Here is a 23,966-nt window from a genome sequence, read left to right as displayed (position 1 = left end):
AGAAGGAAGAGCCTCTAATCACATCACGGCTACTCACCATTGACATAGAGACTGCCCCTGTCCAAGGTGTAGGGGCCCAGCTCTGTGATGCCCTTGGTCAGCTGGCTCAGCTCCCAGTATAGCTGCTCTTTGTCCAGTCCAGGGCCAGTGGGATCAAGGCGGTGGGTGCAGATGGCATCCACTCCAGTGGCTGCCCCATCCATTTCAGGTCTAGGGAGGGCAAGAGTGGGAAATAGCAATGAATAGATTGCCTAGGGAAGGGTCCTGAACTTACTAGATGAAGGACAGGAAGGGGCCAGAGGAATTGAGAAGCCTGGAACAGAAGTAAGAGGAGCCACACTTCGATCCTCTGAGTGCTTTGACTCCCTGCCAGCCTGCAACTGTGAGCAGAGTCATGGATGCAAGGACTTTTAGGAAATTGCACGGTGGAACCTGCATTCTCACAGCATGTGGAAAGAAGAGCTCAGTCTCGAGACAGGGGAAGAACAGGAATTAGGGGTGAAAGCAAGTCGATGAGGCATGTTTGTTTGGAGAGGAATTCTGGGGACAGAGCTTAACTGGAGGAAAGGGAGGTGGAGGGAATTTAGAGGGGTGATGAGGGTAAGGGCTCAATCCTGCTGATGGACTCTGCAGAATTTGTCAGTTGACGGGGGAGGTGGTAGAATCAGGAGACAAGTTGGTTCTGGAGCCAGTGCCTCCTGAATTCCATCTGTGCTGAGGCCATCCCTTGGTAGGGCAGGAAGGAAGCTGACCAAACTCCTTGGGCCTGGGAACAACTGGGGAACCCAGACTTGCTCTTCTAAGGCCTCACCTGAGCAAGGTCAGTCTGCAACCAGAGTACAGAGGGCCGACACTGGTGTTCTTAAACAAGGGCTTGAGCTGTGGAAGAAGGGGAGGGAGGTGAGTGGGTGGGTGGGGTGTAGGGATGGGGCAGGTGCGGACATGCGGTGGGAGGGGCTGGCATCATTAGGCAGGGCTTGCCTCTCTGGGGCCAAGGAGTGGTGGGTGAGATCTGTGAGGCCTTCCATGGCCCTGGCATGGGTGATACAAGTGGGGCTAGTAAGGTGGTGGAGCTCTTACCAGACCCTGCAGCACCCTATCTGTGGTGTTGAACTTCCTGGAGCCAGGGTGTTGCATGTTTTCCTCATAATGCAGGTTGGTGATGGTAAAGTTGAGAGTGAATGGTATCAGGAGAGGGCCAGGGGCTGTAAAGGGGTTGAGAAATAAACACTGTGTTCCAAAGTAGAGAAATAGGTAACAGTTTGCAATAGACTGATTATTAAATATATGAAACAGCATTCAATGTGAATGAAAAATAAAAGATTTTCATGCCTCTATTGACGACAGTGGTAGAAATTTTTCATAAAGAAGCATATTATATCATTGTAATTACCTGGTGAAAATACCTCTTGGTGCAGATTCAGTGCTCAATAATGTCAGATGTTATTTTTTACCTCTGTTATTGCCACCTTCATTGTCAACATAACCACAGTTGTCGCCACGGCTATCATCACTTTCATCCCTCCCAACATCAGCACCACCACTACCATCATCCGCATCACCATCACTACCATAGCAATCATAATCAGTATCATCACTGCCACCATAACCACATTATCATTACCAGGATAACCACCACCATAATCATCATCATCATCCTCATCCTCATTGTCAGCATCACAATCATCACTGGCAATCACCATCACCATCATCACCACCACCACAATCATCTCAAACATCGCCACTATCACCACAATCATCCCAACATCACCACCATTACATCATCATTACTGTTATAACCAGCATCGCCATTATTGCCATCATCTTCATCACCATCTCCATAATCATCATCACTATCACCAACATCATTAGCAGCATCACCATCTTTATAGTCATCTCCATCATCATCATCTCCATCCACCATCTTCATCACCACCACCCTTATCATTCTCATCATCACAAGAATATAAGCTCTCTGAAGGAAGATATTTTTATCTCTTTTGTATTCCCTGCTATATTCCGTAGACCCAGCACAGAGTACGTAGGTACTCAATAAAATGTGTTGATTGCATCAGCAACACTATGATTTTTCATCTTAATTCACATGAAGATGACAGAGCTGTAGACATTCATCATTGACTGGTATCATTGACTGGTGCTCACCTATGTGGCTGGGGAGGGAGGATGGAGTCCCAGAGATTGCCAGGTGCACTGTGGAGGTTCCAGGAGCTGAAAAGAAGCTCTCATTAGTGAAAGCAGCAAGTACCCTCATGGCAGAAATGCCAGGAGGTAAGACTATTATGGAACTTGATGCATATGGGGCTTGACCTAGATCAGTCCGTAGCTGGGGCAGAAGGGAGGATGAATAACTTCTGCCTTCCCAGCTCCTTCTCTTAAGAAGAGGTGTTATGGATTTATAAGGAGGAGGATCAGCTCCTACTCTGCTTTGTGTAAGATCAGGGGCACAAGTAGTTGAATACTCACTACTGGTGGCGGTCACAGAGCTCCGATGGGTGAAACCTGCAGAGACAGGGGGAGTAACCTGCGTAAGGTTAAGGCAGAGGTAGATAACCAATTAGGGGTCAGGCTACCTTGGTGAAATGGAGCAGGGGCTGTTGGAGGTTTTCTATCAGGACCCTCACATCAGGGAAGAAAGATCTGAGGGTAAACCCAGTCTCCAACATAAAGAAGAAACTATGATGTTCTGATGTCAACTATCAAATATAGACAACATGGTCAAGCCTTCAATGGCCAGGCAGTGAGTGTGACCTCAAGCCAGAGAGTAGAGGTTGTCCACCAGAGAGGAAGAGCCTCCAACCACATCACAGCTGCTCACCATTGACATAGAGACTGTCCCTGTCCAGGGCATAGGGGCCCAGCTCAGTGATGCTGTGGGTCAGCTGGCTCAGCTCCCAGTACAGCTGCTCTCTGTCCAGCCCAGGGCTTTTGGGGTCAGCGTGGTAGAAGCAGGTAGCATCCACTTCAGTGGCTGCCCCATCCTTCTCCGGCCTGGAGAAAGGAGGTGCGGGGAATGACAATGAAAAGATTACCTAGAACAGGTCACGAGATTGCTGATGGAAGGACAGCAAAGGACAAGAGAAAATGAGAAACCTGGGAACGAGGTGAGAAGCCACACACTTAGATTCTCTGGGTGCACAGACTACTGGTTTGCTTGGTACTGAGCAGTCATGGATACAACGATTCTCAGGATGGGTGTGGTGGCTCACACATATAATCTTAGTACTTTGGGAGGCTGAGGTGAGCGGATCACCTGAGTTCAGGAATTTGAGACCAGCATGGCCAACATGGTGAAACCCCGTCTCTACTGAAAATAAAAAATTAGCTGGTAGTGGTGGCACGCGCCTGTAATCCCAGCTACTTGGAAGGCTGATGCAGGAGAATCGCTGGAATCTGGGAGGTAGAGGCTGCAGTGAGCTGAGATCGTGCCAGTACACTCCAGCCTGGGCGACAGAGCAAGACTCCATCTCCCCTGACCCTCCAAAAAATTAATAAATAAAACAATTCTCATAAAAGTGCAAGAGTGGAACTTGCATTCTCACGGCATGGGAAAAAGAGCCCAGACTTGAAACCAGTGAAGACCTTGAAATGGGGATGAAAGCACGTGGATGAGGCATAACGGTCTTGAAAGAAATCCTGCGGACAGAATTTAACACCTAAAGGAAAGGGACAGGCAGCGAAAAGAGGGAATTCAGAGGGATGATCAGTGTAGGAGCTCAATCCTGATGATGGATCATGCAGATTCTCTCTGTTGAGGTGGGATGTGGGGTGTTACTATCAGGAGATACACTGGTCCTGAAGCCAGTGACTCCTGAATCCCTCCATCGGTGAGGTTATGCCTAGGAAGTGTATAAAGGAAGTAGTGCAAAGTCTTTTGGAGTGAGAACAATTGGAGCAGCCAGGCTGGCTATTCTAGTCTCACCTAAGAGAGTTCAGTCTGCAGCCAGAGTACAGAGGGCCGACACTGGTGTTCTTGAAAATGGGACCAAGCTGTGGAGGAGGGAGAGAGAGGTGAGAAAGAGGGCTAAGGTCCCTGTGTGGAAGGCAGAATTGAGGTGGGTGAGGCAGGCACCAGGCACCATTGGGCATGGCTGGGCTCTGTGGGTGAGGCTTGCATCTCTGGGATGAGGGCAAGTTGGGTGCGATCTTCTTCCATCGCCCTGGCATGGATGTTGTACAGTGGCTGGGCATTTGGGGCAGGGCAGAGTGAAGAGGGCAGGACACTAACCAGACCCTGCAGGACTCTCTCTGTGGTTTTGAACTTCCTGGAGCCAGGACGATGCATGTCCTCCTCATATCGCAGGTTGGTGATGGTGAAGTTGAGGGTGAATGGCAGCAGGAGAGGAACAGCTGCTGTAGTGGGAGTGGGAAATAAATACTATGTTCAAAGCAGAGAAAATAGGAGTTTGCAATAGACTTATCTTTAAACATAGGCAACATTTAAATTGAATGACTAAATATTTACCTTGTGTCCCTTGACTATAATGACAGAATTTATTTTTTAAAGGATATTTTATAATAGTAGTTAGATGCTGAGCATTGCTCTTGGTGCATATTCAGTGCTTAATATTGTCTGATGTTACCTGTTATCTTTTTATTGCCATCATCGTTGCTGTCATTGTCACCATCATCATTATTATTATCATCTCCACCACAATCCCAAGCATGACCACCGCAGATATCATCAGCAGCACACTCAACACATCACCATTATCATCATAACCCCACGACCATCACTGGCATCATCCTCATCACCATCAATGTCATTGTCATCAACATCACCAGTCTCATCATCACCATCATAAAACAGCACCCCCAAAAAAAGAAAAATAAAAAAATAAACAGCACCGCCACCACCATCATGATCACACTCAACACATCATCACTAACATCATAACCATCACTGCCATCATCCTCATGTCCATTGTCATCATGGCCAACAAGACCACCATCATCATCATCAACACCATCACTATCATCATCATCACCATCATCCTCATAACCATCACCACCACCATCATCACCACGTGAACACAAGCTCACCACCACCATCATCACCACGTGAACACAAGCTCACTGAGGGCACAGATGTTTTTATTGGTTTTGTTTTCCTTGCTGAATCCTTTGGGTCTGGCACAAAGTAGGTGGCCGATAATTTTTTTTTAGTCCACCCACTATCACTAGATTTACTATGATTTTCTATCTTTATTTGAATGAAAAGGGCAGAGTTGTTTACATTCATCATGCATGCTCTAATAGAGATGCCACTGACTGCTACTTACCTGTGGGGCTGGGAAGGGAGGATGGAGTCCCTAGGGTTCCAAGGTCCACTGTGGAAGTCCAAGGAGCTGAGGAAAAGTCCTCATTAGTGAAAGCAGAAAGCATTCTCATGACAGAAATGGCAAGAGGGGAGACAATTTATGGGGTCTGCTGCCTGTCTGGCTAGACATAGATCAGTTTTTGGAGCTAGGGCAGAGTGGAGCTTGAGTGACTTCTGCCTTCCTGTCTCTTTTGCTGAAGAAGAGGACCTATGGGTTTATGAGGGGAGCCAGATTCTGCTACGCTTGGTGTAGGATCAGGGGCATGTGGACATGAGTTGAATACTCACTGCTGGTGGTGGGCATGGAGCTCCAATGGGTGAAACCTGAGTAGAGAAGGAGGGAGGGGAGTGTGTAAGAGTTAAAGAGACACTGACGATTAAATAGGGGTCAAACTGACCCTGGTGCAATACAATGAATTTCATGGTACAGAAGCCATTGAAGATTTCCTATCAGCATCCTCACATCAGGAAAGAATGCCCTGAAGAACACAGTCCATGATGATAAGGAAACCATGAAATCCAGACCTGAGACATCTCATGTAGAGCACATGACAGAATTTTCAATTGCCAAGCAGGGAGTGTGACCTCTAGTTAGAGATTAGAGGCTGCTCAGCAAGGAGGAAGAGATTTCAACCATGTCACAGCTGCTCACCATTGACATAGAGACTGTTCCTGTCCAGGGTATAGGGGCCCAGCTCTTTGATACCATTGGTCAGCTGGCTCAGCTCCCAGTACAGCCGCTCTCTGTTGAGTCCAGGACTTTTAGGGTCAAGATAGTGAGTGCAGATAGCATCCACTCCAGTGGATGCCCCATGCTTCTCAGACCTGGGGAAGGTAAGTGGGTAAGAAGGTAAGAATGACAATGAAAAGATTACCTAGGACAGTCTTGAGAATGCTGAGGGAAGAACAGCAAGGGACTAGAGGAAATGAGAGACCTGGGAAAGAGGTGAGAAGCCACACTTAGATTCTCTGAGTGCATGGACTACTGGCTTGCTTGGGACTGTGAGCAGAGTCATGGATGCATCAGTTTTTATAAAAGTGCAAGGTGAAACCTGCATTCTCATGGCATGGGTACAGGAGAGTCCAGATTTAAGACCAGTGAATAGCTGGAAATGGGGAAGAAAGCACATGGATGAGGCATGATGTCTTGAGAGAAATCCCGCAGACAGAATTTAATACCTAAAGGAAAGGGAGGGACAGGAAAAGGAGGGAATTCAGAGGGATGAGCAGAGTAGGGGCTCAATCCTGATGATGGACCATGCAGATTCCCTCTGTTGAGGTAGGGTGTGGGGAGGTTACTATCAGGAGACAGACTGTTCCCAAATCCATTGACTCCCAAATCCCACCTTTGGTGAGGCTATGCCTAGAAGTGTAGCAAGGAAGCAGTGCAAAGTCTTTTGGAGTGAGAACGTGTGGGGCAGCCAGGTTGGCTATTCCAGTCTCACCTAAGAGAGGTCAGTCTGCAGCCAGAGTACAGAGGGCCGACACTGGAGTTCTTGAACAAGGGACCAAGCTGTGGAGGAAGGAGAGGTGAGTAGGGTGGCTAAGGTCTCTGTATGAGGGCAGAAATAAGGTGGGTGGGGCAGGGCCAAGTGGGTCAGGCTGGCCTCAGTGGGTGTGGCTGCCCTCAGTGGGTGAGGCTTGCATTTCTTGGGGAGAGGGTGAGGTGAGTGCATTCTTCTTACATTGCCCTGGCATGGGTGTTGTAGGAGGGACTGAGTATCTGGGTTGGGGCAGAGTGAGGAGGGTGGGGCACTAACCAGACGCTGCAGGACCCTCTCTGTGGTGTTGAACTTTCTGGATCCAGGACGATGCATGTCCTCCTCATACTGCAGGTTGGTGATGGTGAAGTTGAGGGTGAACGGCACCAATAGAGGAACAGCTGCTGTCGTGGGAGTGGGAAATCAATACTATGTTCAAAGTGTAGAATATAGGAGCTGGCAATAGACTTACGTTTAAACATACACAACATTTAAATTGGATGACTAAATAAATATTTAACATGCCTCCCCTGCCTTCAATGACAGAACTTATTTTTTAAAGGATATTATATAATAGCAGTTAGATGCTGAGCATTGCTCTTGGTTCATATTCAGTGCTCAATATTGTCTGATGTTATCCATTATCTTTTTTATTGTCATCATCATCATTGCTATCATTGTCACCATCACCATTATTATCATCACCACCACAGTCCCAAGCATGACCACCACAGATATCATCAGCAGCACACTCAACACATCACCATTATCATCGTAACCCCACGACCATCTCTGACATCATCCGCATCACCATTATTGTCACTGTCATGAATATCACCAGTTTCATTATCAACATCATAAACAGCACCACCGCCACCACCACCACCACCATCATCACACACAACACATCACCACTAACATCATAACCATCACTGACATCATCCTCATGTCCATCAACATGGTTGGCAACATCACCACATTATCATCAACAGCATCACTATCATGATCATCATCATCAACAGCAGCACCACCACCACCACCACTGTTATCAACAGCATTGCCCTCATGATCATGATCATCACCATCAACAGCAACTAGCACCACCACCACTATCATCATCATCACATGAATATAAGCTCACTGAGGGCAGAGATATTTTTTAATTGGTTTTGTTTTTCTTGCTGTATCCCTAGGGCCTGGTATACAGTAGGTGGCCAATAAATGTTTTTGGTTCACTCACTATTACCAGATTTACTATAATTTTCCATCTTTATTTGAGTAAAAATGGCAGAGATGTTCACACTCATCAGGCATGCTCTAATAGTGAGGTCTGGTACTTACTTGTGGGGCTGGGGAGGGAGGATGGAGTTGCTGAGGTTCCAGGTCCCACTGTGGAGGTCCCAGGAGCTGAGGAAAAGTCCTCATCAGTAAAAACAGAAAGCACTCTCATGGCAGGAATGGCAAGAGGGTAGACTATTGAGGTCTAATGCATGTGAGCTTGAGCTGGGTCTGCCTTTGGAGCTGAAGCAGGGGGAGTTTGAATGACTTCTGCCTTCCCAGCTCCTTTGGTCATGAGGAGGACTTATGGGTTTATGAGGAGGGGCCAGCTCCTGCTTCACTTGATGTAGGATCAGGGGCATGTGGACATGAATGAATACTCACTGCTGGTGGTGGGCACGGACCTCCTGTGGGTGAAACCTGCATAGAGAAGATGGGAGGAGGTGGGGTAAGGGTTAAGGAGATGTGGGGGATGTAATAGGGGTCATGGCTATCCTGATGCAATTAAATGAGTTTCATGGGACAGGGGCCATTAAAGATTTCCTGTCAGCATCCTCACAACAGGGAAGAGTCCCCTCAGGGAATGTAGTTCACTATGACAAACTGTGAAGTCCAGAACTTAGTCATCCCATGTAAAGCACATGACAGAATATTCAATGGCCCGGCAGGCAGTGAGACTTCAAGCCAGAGATTAGAGTCTGCCCAGACTCTAGGAGGAAGTACCTCCAACCACGTCACAGCTGCTCACCATTGACATAGAGACTGTTCCCATCCAGGGTGTAGGGGCCCAGCTGTTTGATGCCACTGGTCAGCTGGCTCAACTCCCAGTACAGCTGCTCTCTATTGAGTCCAGGGTTTTTGGGGTCAAGATGGTGGGTGCAGATGGCATCCACTCCAGTGGATGCCCCATGCTTCTTGGGCCTGGAGAACGTAGGTGGAAAGAATGATGATGAAAAGATTACCTAGGTTGTGTCTTTAGACTGCTGAGGGGAAGACAGTAAGGAACCAGTGGAAAGGAGAAACCTGGGAAAGAGAAGCCACACTGAAATTATCTGAGTGCACAGACAACTGTCTTTTTTAGGACTGTGAGCAGAGTCATGGGTATAATAATTTTTGTAAAAGTGCAAGGTGAAACCTGCATTCTCATGGCATGGGGAAAGAACAACTCAGACTTGAGACCAGTGAAGATCTTGAAAGGGGGATGAATGCATGTGGATGAGGCATGATTGTCTTAAGAGAAGTCCTGGGACAAAATTTAACAACTAAATGAAAGGGAGGGGCAGGGAAAGGAGGGAATCCAGAGGAATGATCAGGGCAGAGGCTCAATCCTGATGATGGACCATGAAGATCCTGCCTGTTGAGGTGGGGTGTAGGGGTGTTACAATCAGGAAACAACTGGTTCTGAAACCAGTGACTCCTGAATTCCCTTTTTGGTGAGGATATCCTTAGGAAGAGCATCAAGGAGGCAGTGCAAAGTCTTTTAGACTGGGAACAATTGGGGCAGCCAGTCTGGCTCTTCTAAATTCTCACCTGAGAGAGTCCAGTCTGCAGCCAGAATATAGAGGGCCGACACTGGTGTTCTTGAATATGGGACCAAGCTGTGGAAGAGAGGGAGGAAAGTGAGTAGAAGGGCTAAAGTGTGTGTGTGTGTAGGGGCAGATGTGAGGTGGGCAGAGCAGGCACCAATGAGCAGGGCTGGCCTCTGTGTGTGGGGCTTGCATCTCTTGGGGGTAGGGGGAGGTTGGTGCCATCTCCTTTCATCACCCTGGCATGAATGATGTAGAAGGGACTGGATGTCTGGGGTGGGGCAAAGTGAGAGCAGGGCTCTCACCAGGCCCTGAAGGACCCTTTCTGTGGTGTTAAACTTCCTGGAGCCAGGTTGATGCATGTCCTCCTCATACTGCAGGTTGGTGATGGTGAAGTTGAGGGTGAATGGCACCAGGAGAGAGCCAGCAGCTGTAGTGGGAATTGGAAATAAAAACTATGTTCAAAGTAGAGAAAATAGAGGTTTGGAATAGACTTATCTTTAAACATATGCAAAATTAAGTTGAGAGACAAAATATTTACCATGTCTCCCTTGCCTATAATAATACAATTTATTTTTATAAAAGTATATGATATAATAGTAGTTAGATGGTGAGCATAGCTAGTCATGCATATTCAGTGCTCAATATCATCTGATGTTATCTGTTATCTTTGTTATGGCCATCGTCACCATCACCATCATTATTATCACCATTACCACTGTGATAATCCCCATCATGACCACCACAAACATCATCATCACCACACTCAACATATCATCATAGCCGCACAACCATCACTGGCATCATCCTCATCACCATCATTGTTATTGTCATCAAACTCACCACTACCATCATCAACATCATCACCAGTACCATGGTCACATCATAAACAGCACCACCACCATAATCATCATTATTACACTTAACACATCATCATTATTACACTTAACACATCATCATCATCATAACCTTCACAACCATCACTGACAACATCCTCATGTCCATCATCGTCATCGTCAGTAGCATCATCACCATCATCATCAACAGCATCACAATCATCAGTAATCATCATCACATTCAACATGTCATTATTACTATCATAACTACCATGACCACCATCATCATGACACGAACACAAGCTCACTGAGGGCAGAGATGTTTGTATTGGTTTTGTTTTCCTTGCTGTATCCCTAGGGTCTGGTACGCTGTAGGTGGCCAATAAATTTTTTTGCTTCACTCACTATCACCAGATTCACTATGATTTTCCATCTTCGTTTGAGTTAAAATGGCACAGATGTTTACATTCATCAGGCATGCTCTAATAGAGATGCCATTGACTGGTACTTACTTGTGGGGCTGGGAAGGGAGGATGGAGTCCCTGAGGTTCCTAGGTCCACTGTGGAGGTCCCAAGAGCTGAGAAAAAGTCCTCATCAGTGAAAGCAGAAAGCACTCTCATGGCAGAAATGGTAAGAGGGTAGACTATTATGAGGTCTGCTTCATGGGGGCTTGGGCTGGATCTGTCTTTGGAGCTGGGGCAGAAAGGAGCTTCAATAGCTTCCGCCTTCTCAGCTCTTTTGCTTAAGAAGAGGACTTATGGGTTCATGAGGAGGGGCTCCACTTAATATATGATCAGGGACATGTGGACATGGGTTGAATACTCACTGCTGGTGGTGGGCACAGAGCTCCGAGGGGTGAAACCTGAATAGAGGAGGGAGGAGACTGGGTAAGTGTTAAGGAGATGTAGGGAACATAATAGGGTTCAGGGATACCCTAGTGCAATTAAATGAGTTTCATGGGACAGGGGCCATTAAAGACTTCCTGTCAGCATCCTCTCAACAGGGAAGAGTGCCCTGAGGGAATGCAGTTCACTATGATGAAGAAACTGTGAAGTCCAGAACTTAGTCATCCTATGTAGAGCACATGACAGAATATTCAATGACCAGGCAGGGAGTGTGACCTCAAGCCAGATATTAGAGTCTGCCCAAACTCTAGGAGTAAGAACTTCCAACCACATCACAGCTGCTCACCATTGACATAGAGACTGTTCCTGTCCAGGGTGTAGGGGCCCAGCTCTCTGATGCCATTTGTCAGATGGCTCAGCTCCCAGTACAGCCGCTCTCTGTTGAGTCCAGGGCTTTTAGGGTCAAGATGGTGAGTGCAGATGGCATCCACTCCAGTGGATGCCCCATGCTTCTCAGACCTGGGGAAGGTAGGTAGGGAGAATGACTATGAAAAGATTACCTAGGTTGTGTCTTTACACTGCTGAGGGAAGGACAGTAAGGAATCAGAGGAAATGAGAAACCTGGGAAAGAGGTGAGAAGCCACACTTAGATTTTCTGAGTGCACAGACTATTGGCCTGCTTGCGACTGTGAGCAGAGTCATGGATACAACCATGCTTGTAAAAGTGCAAGGTGAAACCTGCATTCTCATGGCATGGGGAAAGAACAACTCAGACTTGAGACCAGTGAAGAGCTGGGGATGAAAGCACGTGGATGAGGCATGATTGTCTTGAGAGAAATCCTGGGGACAGAATTTAAGACCTAAAGGAAAGGGAGAGGCAGGGAAAGGGGAGAATTCAGAGGGATGATCAGGGTAGAGCTCAATCCTGATGATGGACCATGCAGATTCTCCCTGTTGAGGTGAGGTACTGGGGTGTTACTATCAGGAAACACACTGGTTCTGAAGCCAGTGAGTCCTGAATTCCCCTTTTGGTGAGGCTACACCTAGGAAGTGCAGCAAGGAAGTTGTGCAAAGTCTGTTGAAGTGGAAAAAATTGAGGCAGCCAGTCTGGCTCTTCTAAGGCCTCACCTGAGAGAGGTCAGTCTGCAGCCAGAGTACAGAGGGCCGACACTGGTGTTCTTGAATATAGGACCAAGCTGTGGAGGAGGGAGAAAAATGTGAGTAGGAGGGCTAAGGTGCGTGTGTAGGGGGCAGAAGTCGGGGGTGGAGCAGGCACCAGTGGGCAGGGCTAGCTTAAGTGAGCAGGGCTTGCACCTTTTGTGGGAAGTGATGAGATGGGTGCTATCTTCTTCCATAGCCCTGGCATGAATGATGTAGGAGGGACTGGGTATCTGGGGTGGGGCAGAAGTAAAGTGGGCAGGGCTCTCACCAGACCCTGCAGGACGCTTTCTGTGGTGTTGAACTTCCTAGAGCCAGGGCGATGCATGTCCTCCTCATACTGAAGGTTGGTGATGGTGAAGTTGAGGGTGAACGGCACCAGGAGAGGGCCAGCAGCTGTAATAGGAATTGGAAATAAACACTATGTTCAAAGTAGAGAAAATAGGGATTTGAAATAGACTTATCTTTAAACATATGTAAAATTTAAATTGAGAGACAAAATATTTACCATGCCTCCCTTGCCTATAATAATAAAATTTATTTTTATAAAAGTATATTATATAATAGTAGATGCTGAGCATAGGTCTTGCTGAATATTTATTGCTCAATACTGTGTGGCATTTTCTCTTAACTTTATTAACACCATCATCACCACCATTGTCACCATCATGATAATCCCCATGATGACCACCACAAACATCATCAGTTTCAACACTTCATCATTATCATCGTAACCCACCACCATCACCAGCATCATCCTTATCACCATTATCATCATTGTCATCAACATCACCACCACCATCATCATCACCACTATCATCATCATCATTATAAACAGCAATACTACCACCATCATCATCACACTCAATACATAATCACTACCATCATGACAGCACCACCATCACAGCATCATCCTCATCATCATCACCATTGTCATCAACATCACCACCACCATCATCATCACCACTATCATCATCACCATCACAAGCTGCAACACCACCATCATTACACTCAATACATCATAATTAGCATCATAACTTCCACCGACATCACCAGCATCATCCTCATCATCATAATCACTACTGCCATCATTAACAGTATGACCATCAGCATCATTATCATATCAGTGCCACCACTGCCATCATTATCATCCCACTCAACACATCATTATCACCATCACAACTACCACCACCACCACCACCATCATCATCATCATCACAAGAATGCAAACTCATTGAGGGCAGAGTTTTTTGGTTTTTTTTTAATTGATTTTCTTTTTCTTACTGTATTCCTGGGGTCTGGTACACAGTAGGTAGCCAAAACATTTTGTTTGTCTACTTACTATCACAAGATTTACTATGATTTTTCATTTTTATCTGAGTGAAAATGACAGAGATGTTTACACTCATCGAGCATGCTCTAATAGAGATGTCCCTGACTGATACTTACTTGTGGAGCTGGAGAGGGATGGTGGAGTCCCTGAGGTTCCAAGATCCACTGTGGAAGCCCCAGGAGCTGAGGAAAAGTTCTCATCAGTGAAAGCAGAAAGCATTCTCTTGGCAGAAATGGCAAAAGGGGAGACTATTCATGGGGTTTGCTGCATGTGTGGCTTGAACTGGTTCAGCTTTTTGAGCTGGGCAGAGGGGCACTTGAATAACTTCTGCCCTCCTAACTCCTTTGCTCATGAAGATGACTTATGGATTTATGAGGAGGGGCTAGCTCCTGCTCCTCTTGGTATAGGAACCAGGGCATGTGAACATAAGTTGAATACTCACTGCTGGTGGTGGGCACAGAGCTCCGATGGGTGAAACCTGCATGGAGAAGGGAGGAGAGTGGGTAAGTGACAAGGAGAGATGGGGGACCAAACAGACGTCAATGCTACCCTGGTACAACAAAATGAGTTTCATGGTACAGGGACCATTGAAGATTTCCTATGAGCATCCTCACATCAGGAAAGAAAGCCCTGAGAGAACACAGTCCACTATGATAAGGAAATCACAAAGCCCAGACCTGAGTCATCCATCCCATGTATAGCACATGACAGAATTTTCAATTGCCAGGCAGAGAGAGTGACCTCTAGTTATAGATTAGAGGCTGCTCAGCAAGGAAGAAGAGATTTCAACCACGTCACAGGCACTCACCATTGACATAGAGACCGTTCCTGTCCAGGGTATAGGGGCCCAGTTCTTTGACGCCATTGTTCAGCTTGCTTAGCTCCCAGTACAGGTGCTCCCTGTTGAGTCCAGGGCTTTTGGGGTCAAGGCGGTGGGTGCAGATGGCATCCACTCCAGTGGCTGCCCCATCCTTCTCGGGCCTGGGGAGGGTCAGTGGGAAACATGACAATGAAAAGATTACCTAGGTTGTGTCTTAAGACTGCTGAGGGAAGGACAGTAAGGAACCAGAGGAAATTAGAAACCCGGGAAAGAGGTGAGAAGCCACATAGATTCTTAGTGCATGGACTATTGGCTTGCTTGGGACTGTGAGTGGAGCCACGGATACAAGAAGTTTTATAAAAGTGCAAGATGAAACCTGCATCTTCATGGATGGGATGGACATGGGAGCCAGACTTGAGGCCAGTGAAGAGCTGGAAATGAGGATGAAAGCATGTGGATGAGGAATAATTGTCTTGAGAGAAGTCCTGGGGACAGAATATAACATGTAAAGGAAAGGGAGGGGCAGGGAAAGGCGAGAATTCAGAGGGATGATCAGGGTAGGGGCTCTGTCCTGATGATGGGCCATGCAGATTCTCTCTGTTGAGGTGGGGTATGGGGCTGTTACTAGCAGGAAACACACTGGTCCTGAAGCCAGTGACTCCTGAATTCCACTCTTGGTGAGAATATTCCTAGGAAATACAGCAAAGAAGCAGTGCAAAGTCTTTTGGAGTGAGAACAATTGGGGTGGCCAGGCTGGCTTTTCTAAGGTCTCACCTGAGCAAGGTCAGTCTGCAGCCAGAGTACAGAGGGCCAACATTGGTGTTCTTGAACAGGGGCCTGAGCTGTGGAGGAGGGAGAGGGAGGTGAGTAGGAGAGCTAAGTTGTAAGAGCCAGGCAGAAGTGAGGTGAGCAGGGGTGGCCTCCGTGGGCAAGGCTTGCAGTTTTTTGTTTTTGTTTTGAGACAGAGTTCCACTTATTTGCCTAGGCTGGAATGAAATGGCACGATCTTGGCTCACTGCAACCTCTGCCTCCTGGGTTCAAGTGATTCTCCTGCCTCAGCCTCCCAAGTAGCTGGAATTACAGGCATACATGACCACGCCTGGATAATTTTTGTATTTTTAGTAGAGATGAGGTTTCACCATGTTGGTCAGGCTGGTCATGAACTCCTGACCTCAGGTGATCCACCTGCCTCAGCCTCCCAAAGTGCTGGGATTACAGGCATGAGCCACTGTGCCCAGCTGAGGCTTTCATCTCTTGGGGCAAGAGTGAGTTAGGTGTGATCTTCTTCCATTGCCCTGGCATGGATGACGTAGGAAGGACTGGGTATCATGAGCAGGGCAGAGTGAGAAGGGCACTAACCAGAGCCTGTAGGACCCTCTCTGTTGTGTTAAACTTCCTGGAGCCAGGGCGACGCATGTCCTCCTCATACTGCAGGTTGGTGATGGTGAAGTTGAGGGTGAATGGCACCAGGAGAGGAACAGCTGCTATAGTGGGAGTGGGAAGTAAATATTATGGTCAAAGTAGAGAAAATAGCACTTTGTAATAACCATATGCAGCATTTAAATTGAGTGACATAATAAATATTTTCCATGCCTTTCTTATCTATAATGATACAATTTATTTTTTAAAGTAGATTACATACTAGTAGTTGGATGCTGAGCATAGCTCTTGGCACATATTTAGTGCTCAACATTGTGAGATGTTAACTGTTATCTTTATTATCACCATCATCATCATCACTATCATTGTCACCGTCATCATTATTGTCATCACGAGTACCACCAGCACAACCATGACAATCTCCATCATGACCACCACAAACATCATCATCATCATCATCACATTCAACATGTCATTACCATTGTAACCCCACCACCATCACCGACATCATCCTCATCACTATCATCCTCATTGTCATCGACATCACCATCATCAACGTCGCTAGCATAAAATCATCATCATCATCATCACCACCACCGCTACCATCATCATCACACTTAACATATCATTATTACCATAATAACCCCTGCCACCATCATGAGCATCATTTTCTTCATCATCATCTTTGTCATCAACATTACTATCACCATCATCAACAGCCTCAACAGCATCATCATCATCAGCAGCAGCAGCAGCACCAGTACCACCACCACCACTAACATCATCATCATCACAAGAATATAAGATCACTGAGAGCAGAGATTTTTTATTGGTTTTATTTTCCTTGCTGTGTTCCTAGGATCTGGTACACATTAAAGTGGCCAATAAATTTCACTGGTCCACTCACTATCAGTTTATTTACTATGACTTTCCATCTTCATTTGAGTAAAAATGACAGGGACAGCATGCTCTAATAGAAATGCCATTGACTAGTACTTACTTATGGGGCTGGAGATGGAGGATGGAGTCCCTGAGGTTCCCACATCCACTATGGAGGTCCCAGGAGCTGAGGAGAAGTCCTCATTAGTGAAAGCAGAAAGCATTACCATGGCAGAAATGCCACGAGGTGAGACTTTTACAGGGTTTGCTGCATGTGGGCTTGAGCTGAGTCTGTCTTTGGAACTGAGGCAGAGGGGAGCTTGAATGACTTCTGCCTTCCCACCTGCTTTGCTCAAGAGGAGAACTTATGGGTTTATGAGGAGGGGGAGCTCTTGCTTTGTTTGGTGTAAGATCATGGGCATGTGGACATGAGTTGCATACTCACTGCTGATGGTGGACACAGAGCTCCGATGGGTGAAACCTGCAAAGAGAAGGAGGGAGGAGTGTAAGTAGGTGAAAAGGAGTCCTGGGGGACTAAACAGGGGTCAGGGCTACCCTGGGGCAATGTAAGAAGGTTTATGGAATAGGGACCATTAGGCATTTCCTATCAGCATCCTCACAACAGGGAAGAATGTCCTGATGGAATTCGTTCTATGACGATGAAGAAATCATGAAGTCCAGAACGTAGTCATCCCATGTAGAGCACATGGCTGAATTTTCAATTGCCTGGCAGTGAGTGTGACCTCAAGCCAGAGATTACAGGCTGCCCAGTAAGGAGGAAGAGCCTCTAACCACATTACAGCTACTCACCATTGACATAGAGGCTGTTCCTGTCCAGGGTGTAGGGGCCCAGCTTGTGGATGCCATTGGTCAGTTTGCTCAGCTCCCAGTATAGTCGCTGTCTGTCCAGTCTGAGCCCTGCAGGGTCGGGGCGATGTGTGCAGATGGCGTCCACTGCCGTGGCTGATCCATCCTTCTCTGGCCTGGATGAGAACCTATATATGCTTAGTCAATCCACCTCTCCATCCTTTTATCCTTCCTTTCCACTCTTTGTCAGTCCCTAATGAGAACTCTGGGGAAACCGTGGCTAACAAGAATGCAGCTCTCATCAGAGAGTTGCCCATCATAAACGAATTAATAGGATTCTTAGTGAAAGCAGAAAGCACTACCATGGCAGAAATGCCAAGAGGTAAGACTTTTTTTTTTTTTTTGAGACAGTTTTGCTCTGTCACCCAGGCTGGAGTGCAGTGGCATGATCTGGGCTCAATAAAACCTCCCCCTGGGTTCAAGAGACTCTCCTGCCTCAGCCTCCTGAGTAGCTGAGGCTACAGGCACCTACCACCATACCCAGCTATTTTTTTTTTTTTTGTATTTTTAATAGAGACGGGGTTTCACCATATTGGGCAAGCTGGTCTTGAACTCCTGACCTCATGGTCCACCCACCTCGGCCTCCCAAAGTACTGGGATTACAGGCATGGGTCACTGTGCCTGGCTGAGGTGAGACTTTTATAGGGTTTGCTGCATGTGGGCTTGATCTGAGTCTGTCTTTGGAACTGAGGCAGAGGGGAGCTTGAATAACTTCTGCCTTCCCACCTGCTTTGCTCAAGAGGAGAACTTATGGGTTTATGAGGAGCGGCAGCTCCTAGTTTCCTTGGGGTAGGATCCTGGGATAAAAATGCCAGTTCTGCGTAGCCCCAAAGAAGCCTCCTAAGGCACCAGAAGTGCAACGGCTATACTTAGGGTTAATCTGCAATCCGTGGGAGTGGCCCTTGTACTGGTGTGCATAATGGTGGCCTTCTGCTGGTGGCCGAGGCATGGTGTTTTCAAATGGTGGGATCAGAGGTTCAAGTCACCCCCTCTAGATCCTATGGACCAGCAGGGATAGGAGATTTGTTACGAAACTCAAGGGAGCTAAATGGCTTGGGGAAAATGCCCTTTTTTTGCAGGTCTGTCTGAAACTGTGGCTGGTCCAACATGCAGTCAGAAGGTCTTCATGTCTCAGCACCTGTTCCCAGCCACAGGACAGGACTCACCTACCTGGCCACCCACTATTAAGTGATTAGAAGGAAAGGGTGTCCTATGTCCCAGGGTTGTGAGTAGCTCTATAGTAGGAATGACTTTAGAGTAACAACTACCATTTATTAAATACTTTCTATGCAGCAGGGCCAGCATTTTGTATTCATAATCACATTATTTCATCCTCAAAGCATCCCTCTGGGTTGGTACTGCTCAATTCTCCCAGTCAATACCATACTAACATAACACAATTATATATATTATATTATATATGTCTATAGTATATATTATATATATATAATTGTATATGTATACAATTACATGTATATTGTATAACATAATTATATATAACATAAAATATATAAATATGTAGATCTGTAAATATAAACTTAATATAGCAATATATGTGATATCTTTTGTATTTTATACATTATTATATAATATACATATTATTATACCTTTACCTAACATATATTAAACTGGTTTATATATAACTATTTTATATAATTATATAACTTTTTGTATAACTACCATATATCTCTACTTAACATATATTAAACTGGTTCATATATTACTATTGTATATAACTCTATAGCTATTTTTTGTATAACTACCATGTACATTTAGATGCTCCTTGACTCATGATGGTGTTATGTCCTGATAAACCTAAGATTTTTGTTTGTTTGTTTCGTTTTGTTTTGTTTTTGGAGATGGAGTCTCACTCTGTCACCCAGGCTGGACTGCAGTGTCATCATCTCGGTTCACTGCAACCTCTGCCTCTCTTGCCTCAACCTCCTGAGTAGCTAGGACTACAGGCACTCACCACCAAACCCAGCTAATTTTTGTATTTTTAGTAGAGATGGATTTTGTTCATGTTTGCCAGGCTGGTCTTGAACTCCTGACCTCAGGTGATCTGCTGCCTGAGCCTCTCAAAGTGCTAGGATTACAGGCATGAGGCACATGCCTGGCTTGTTTTTAGTTTTTTGGAGACAGAGTCTCACTCTGTTGTCCAGGCAGGAGTGCACTGGTGCAATCTTGGCTCACAGCAACCTCCATCTCTTGGGTTCAAGTGATTCTCATGTCTCAGTCTCCTGAGTAGCTGGAACTACAATTGTCACCAACATTCCTGGCTAATTTCTTTATTTGTAGTAGAGACAGGATTTTGCAATGTTGGTCAGGCTGGTCTTGAACTCCTGGCCTCAAGTGATCTACCTGCCTTGGCCTCCCAAAGTGCTGAGATTACAGGTGTGAGCCACAGTGCCCGGCCCTGATAAAGCCATTATAAGTTAAAAATGTAAGCCAAAAATGCCTTGTGGCCAGGTGTGGTGGCTTATGCCTGTAATCCCAGCATTTTGGGAGACCAAGGTAGGAGGATTGCTTGAGTCCAGGAGTTCGGGGACACCTGGGCAACACAGCAAGACCCCCCCCCTCCACAAAAAGTTTTTAAAATAGCCAGGCATATATATTTTGTTTTGTTTTTGTTTTGTTTTTGGAGATGGAGTCTCACTCTGTAGCCCAGGCTGGAGAGAAGAGGTGTGATGTTGGCTCACTGCAATGTCTGCCTCCTGGGTTCAAGCAATTCTGGGCCCAGGTACGTATATGTTACATGTAACATAATATATATTATATATAGCATATACTATATATGTTATAACATGTATAAAATATAACATGTATAATATACACATATATAACATATATGTTGTATATGTGTATAACATATGTATATAAAATGTCTATAAACATTTGTTTATAAAACTGAGGTCTGCCTCACTTCACCAATGCTCCTAGCTACTAGGGCTCTCCTACCTCTTCCGCCCCCATTCCCGGAAGGAAAGGAAGCTGGAGGTAGATGACTAATGAAATGGGACCCTTGGGAGAGCCACACTTGGAGATTCAGGTGTGGAAGGTGAGAATGTCAGGCAGGAAATGATTTCAACCAACATCTACCCTAAATGACCTGCCCTTTCTAGCACTTGGGGACAGTGCCCTTGGCGCCTCTCAGTCAACCTCAGACAGGCCAGGCCCCCTGTGGCTGCATCTGAGACACTTAGGAGCTCACCTCTTGCCTGTAAGGGTTCTATGCCTCCCTTTCCTCCCCTCTTAGATTCTCTGGGCAAGTTCCTTTAGAGGAGGAGTCAGGTTAGGATTTTCCACATGCCACAAGGCCGTAATAGGGGCAGAGGAAGCAGTGCCACCTAAGGGATAGGAGTTTGGATCTGGAACCTGAAGTGCTGGAGTTACTTTGTGTGCCCTGACACAAGCCACTGCGTCAGTTTCTCCTTCTGCTCCTGCTTCATGAGGCTATTGCAAAGACTGATGAGGCATCAAATATTAAATATAAAGTACATAACGCAGTGTCTTGGGTCTTAGTGAGCTGAGATTGTGCCACCGCGCTCCAGCCTGGGAGACAGAACAAGACACCGTCTCAAAAACAAACAGACAAAAACGTGGAACTGCTGGTGTTGCCAGAGACAAGTATTTGCCATAGACAAGAGCCCTTGGGCCACATCTCCTTCTAGATCTTTGTAGACAAAATTCCAAAGACAGCAAAAAAATGTTTGTGCTTTGCAGTTTACAATAGCAAAGACCTGGAACCAACCCAAATGCCCATCGATGATAGACTGGGCAGGGAAAATGTGGCACATATACACCATGGACTATTATGCAGCCATCAAAAACAATGAGTTTGGGTCCTTTGTAGGGACATGGATGAACCTGGAAGCCATCATTCTCAGCAAACTGACACAGGAGCAGAAAATCAAACACAGCATGTTCTCACTCATAGGCGGGTGTTGAACAATGAGAACACATGGACACAGGAAGGGAAGCACTACACACTGGGGTCTGTTGGGGGGAAATAGGGGAGGGGCAGCAGGGGGTGGCGAGTTGGGGGGGGATGGCATGGGGAGAAATGCCAGATATAGGTGAGGGAGAGGAAGGCAGCAAATCACACTGCCACCTGTGTACCTATGCAACTATCTTGCGTGTTCTTCACATGTACCCCCAAACCTAAAATGCAATAAAAAAAATGTTTGTGCTTTGAACAATGGAGAGAAGGGATTTAGTTATAAGGGTTCCTGCTTTCACAGAATTATTCCAGGCTTTGTGTCAGGGTGGTGGCTTCACAGACCATGATGGCACTGGCTGCAACTAACCCTAAGTCTTTATGTGAGCTCTTCTTCCTGGGTTTCATCTACTTTTTCTGTCTCATTTGGGCATCCAGGACCACCCTCCCTGCCGCCCACCTCATTAAGTCTAGCATTCTCCAGGGCTGTTCCTTAGCCAATCTTCTTTTGGTCTCCATTAATTTTTCATTTATTGGTTTCAAGTCTTTATTCCAACCACCTGTTCCAACCTCCCTGTCCACCCTGGAAGGTGTGGGAAGTAGAAAAGTTTCTCTTTTTTTTTTTGGCTGGAGTGCAGACGGAGGTTCGCTTTTGTTACCAGGCTGGAGTGCAATGGTGCGATTTCGGCTCACCGCAACCTCCGCCTCCTGGGTTTAGGCAATTCTCCTGCCTCAGCCTCCTGAGTAGCTGGGATTACAGGCACGCACCACCATACCCAGCTGATTTTTTCTATTTTTTAGTAGAGACGGGGTTTCACCATTTTGACCAGAATGGTCTCGATCTCTTGGCCTTGTGATCCACCCACCTCAGCCTCCCAAAGTGCTGGAATTACAGGCGTGAGCCACCGCGCCCGGCCGAAAAGTTTCTCTTTAAAGTTTCCTTTCTTGTTAAAGAATAAATCGTAAGTGTGTTAATAAATCTTTGTGAAGCTCTATCCTATGTAGCTGTTAGACATGCCATGCTTACAGGCGCACAGTATATTTTATGTCCTTGTACTTTAACCAAGATATCTGTGCTGGACGTGCTCACAGGCATGTCTCAGATCTCCATTGCTTTTGTTTGTTTAGAAAAGTTTTAAGTTATTAGCCAATCGGGTTTTAGTTTAGATTGTGAGGTCTGGCACCAGCCAATGGAGATCGAACACAGCAGTAAGGACGACCCCAAATGCATAAGGAATAAATATGTCTGCTTTCCTTTGTTCATTGTACTCTCATGGCAAGATGGCTAGCAAGGTACCTTCCTGCAGTCCAGGAAGTAACAACTGCGTTGCTGAAAAATCCTTTGTCTCAGTGCTAATTTTTCTTTGTGGCACTGAGCATCTATTTCCAACAAAGGTAAGGATAGATGGTGTCCACTGCAGGAATAGCCAAGTCCTACTTGGGCCATGGGATTGGGAATGTGGAGCTCCCAGGGAGAAAACTGAGCCTCCTAGGGCCAGGCAGCATGTGCCAGGGAAAAGCCAGAGGGCTGGGGACCTTCAGGGAGGTGAGTGAATCGCCTCCTTGGCTGTCCTTGACATTCTGCAACAACCATCATGGAACCTAAGAGGGGGGTTTTATTGAAAGTTGGTGAATCCCAAGGTCCAACCTACGGGGAACACATTTTAGGTAGGCAACCAAGTTTAAGAAAAACAGAGAAAATGAGTTAAAAAACAGTAAGGGGCAATGTGGTTCCAAATTACCTTTGTCATCAGCTTAAGCTAACCCTAACCCTAACCTACAGTGATTTCCCCTGAAGAACAGAGAACTCCTTTCTCCCTTGCCTGAGAATTCTGCTGGCTACTATTCATATGATTCAAAGTGTTGCCATTTAATGCCCATATAATATAACATAGTGCTTCTCAACGTATGGTCTAGGGACTCCTGATGTCTCCAAAACTCTTACAGGAAATCCACCAAGTAAAAAATATTTGTATCATAATACCAAGATGTTATTTTGACTTCCATTCTCTCTGGAGTATACAGTGGAATATTTTCAAAGGCCACATTGAAATATCATAATACGTCTTTATAGTGGAATGATTTATAATCCTTTGGGTATATACCCAGTAATGGAATTTGCTGGATCAAATGGTATTTCTGGTTCTAGATCTTTGAGGAATCACCACACTGTCTTCCACAATGGTTGAACTAATTAACACTCCCACCAACAGTGTCAAAGTGTTCCTATTTCTCCACAGCCTCACCAGTATCTGTTTCCTGATTTTTTTTTTTTTTTTTTTTTTTT

The 23,966-nt window shown here is 46.0% G+C and overlaps 1 protein-coding gene across 1 annotated transcript in view; it reads right to left on the bottom strand.

The window, feature by feature from the left end:
* MUC16 (mucin 16, cell surface associated) overlaps positions 1–23,966 on the bottom strand; it is a 161,451-nt gene that overhangs the window by 60,175 nt on the left and 77,310 nt on the right. Inside the window, 31 exon segments of the mRNA XM_032251910.1 lie at positions 38–210; positions 812–879; positions 1,081–1,205; positions 2,164–2,229; positions 2,485–2,520; positions 2,837–3,009; positions 3,941–4,008; positions 4,247–4,371; positions 5,301–5,366; positions 5,627–5,662; positions 5,991–6,163; positions 6,784–6,851; positions 7,099–7,223; positions 8,161–8,226; positions 8,482–8,517; positions 8,846–9,018; positions 9,628–9,695; positions 9,929–10,053; positions 10,972–11,037; positions 11,287–11,322; positions 11,652–11,824; positions 12,434–12,501; positions 12,735–12,868; positions 13,916–13,978; positions 14,239–14,274; positions 14,605–14,777; positions 15,391–15,458; positions 15,976–16,100; positions 16,997–17,062; positions 17,321–17,356; positions 17,686–17,858. Of these exon segments, the coding sequence (XP_032107801.1) occupies positions 38–210; positions 812–879; positions 1,081–1,205; positions 2,164–2,229; positions 2,485–2,520; positions 2,837–3,009; positions 3,941–4,008; positions 4,247–4,371; positions 5,301–5,366; positions 5,627–5,662; positions 5,991–6,163; positions 6,784–6,851; positions 7,099–7,223; positions 8,161–8,226; positions 8,482–8,517; positions 8,846–9,018; positions 9,628–9,695; positions 9,929–10,053; positions 10,972–11,037; positions 11,287–11,322; positions 11,652–11,824; positions 12,434–12,501; positions 12,735–12,868; positions 13,916–13,978; positions 14,239–14,274; positions 14,605–14,777; positions 15,391–15,458; positions 15,976–16,100; positions 16,997–17,062; positions 17,321–17,356; positions 17,686–17,858 (2,987 nt within the window).

Source organism: Sapajus apella, unplaced genomic scaffold, assembly GCF_009761245.1.
Source record: "Sapajus apella isolate SASKATOON/1434 unplaced genomic scaffold, GSC_monkey_1.0 scaffold77, whole genome shotgun sequence".
NCBI classification, from domain to species: domain Eukaryota; kingdom Metazoa; phylum Chordata; class Mammalia; order Primates; family Cebidae; genus Sapajus; species Sapajus apella.
The sequence above is the reverse complement of the archived record's forward strand: the minus strand, read 5'-3'. Positions and strand labels throughout refer to the sequence as shown.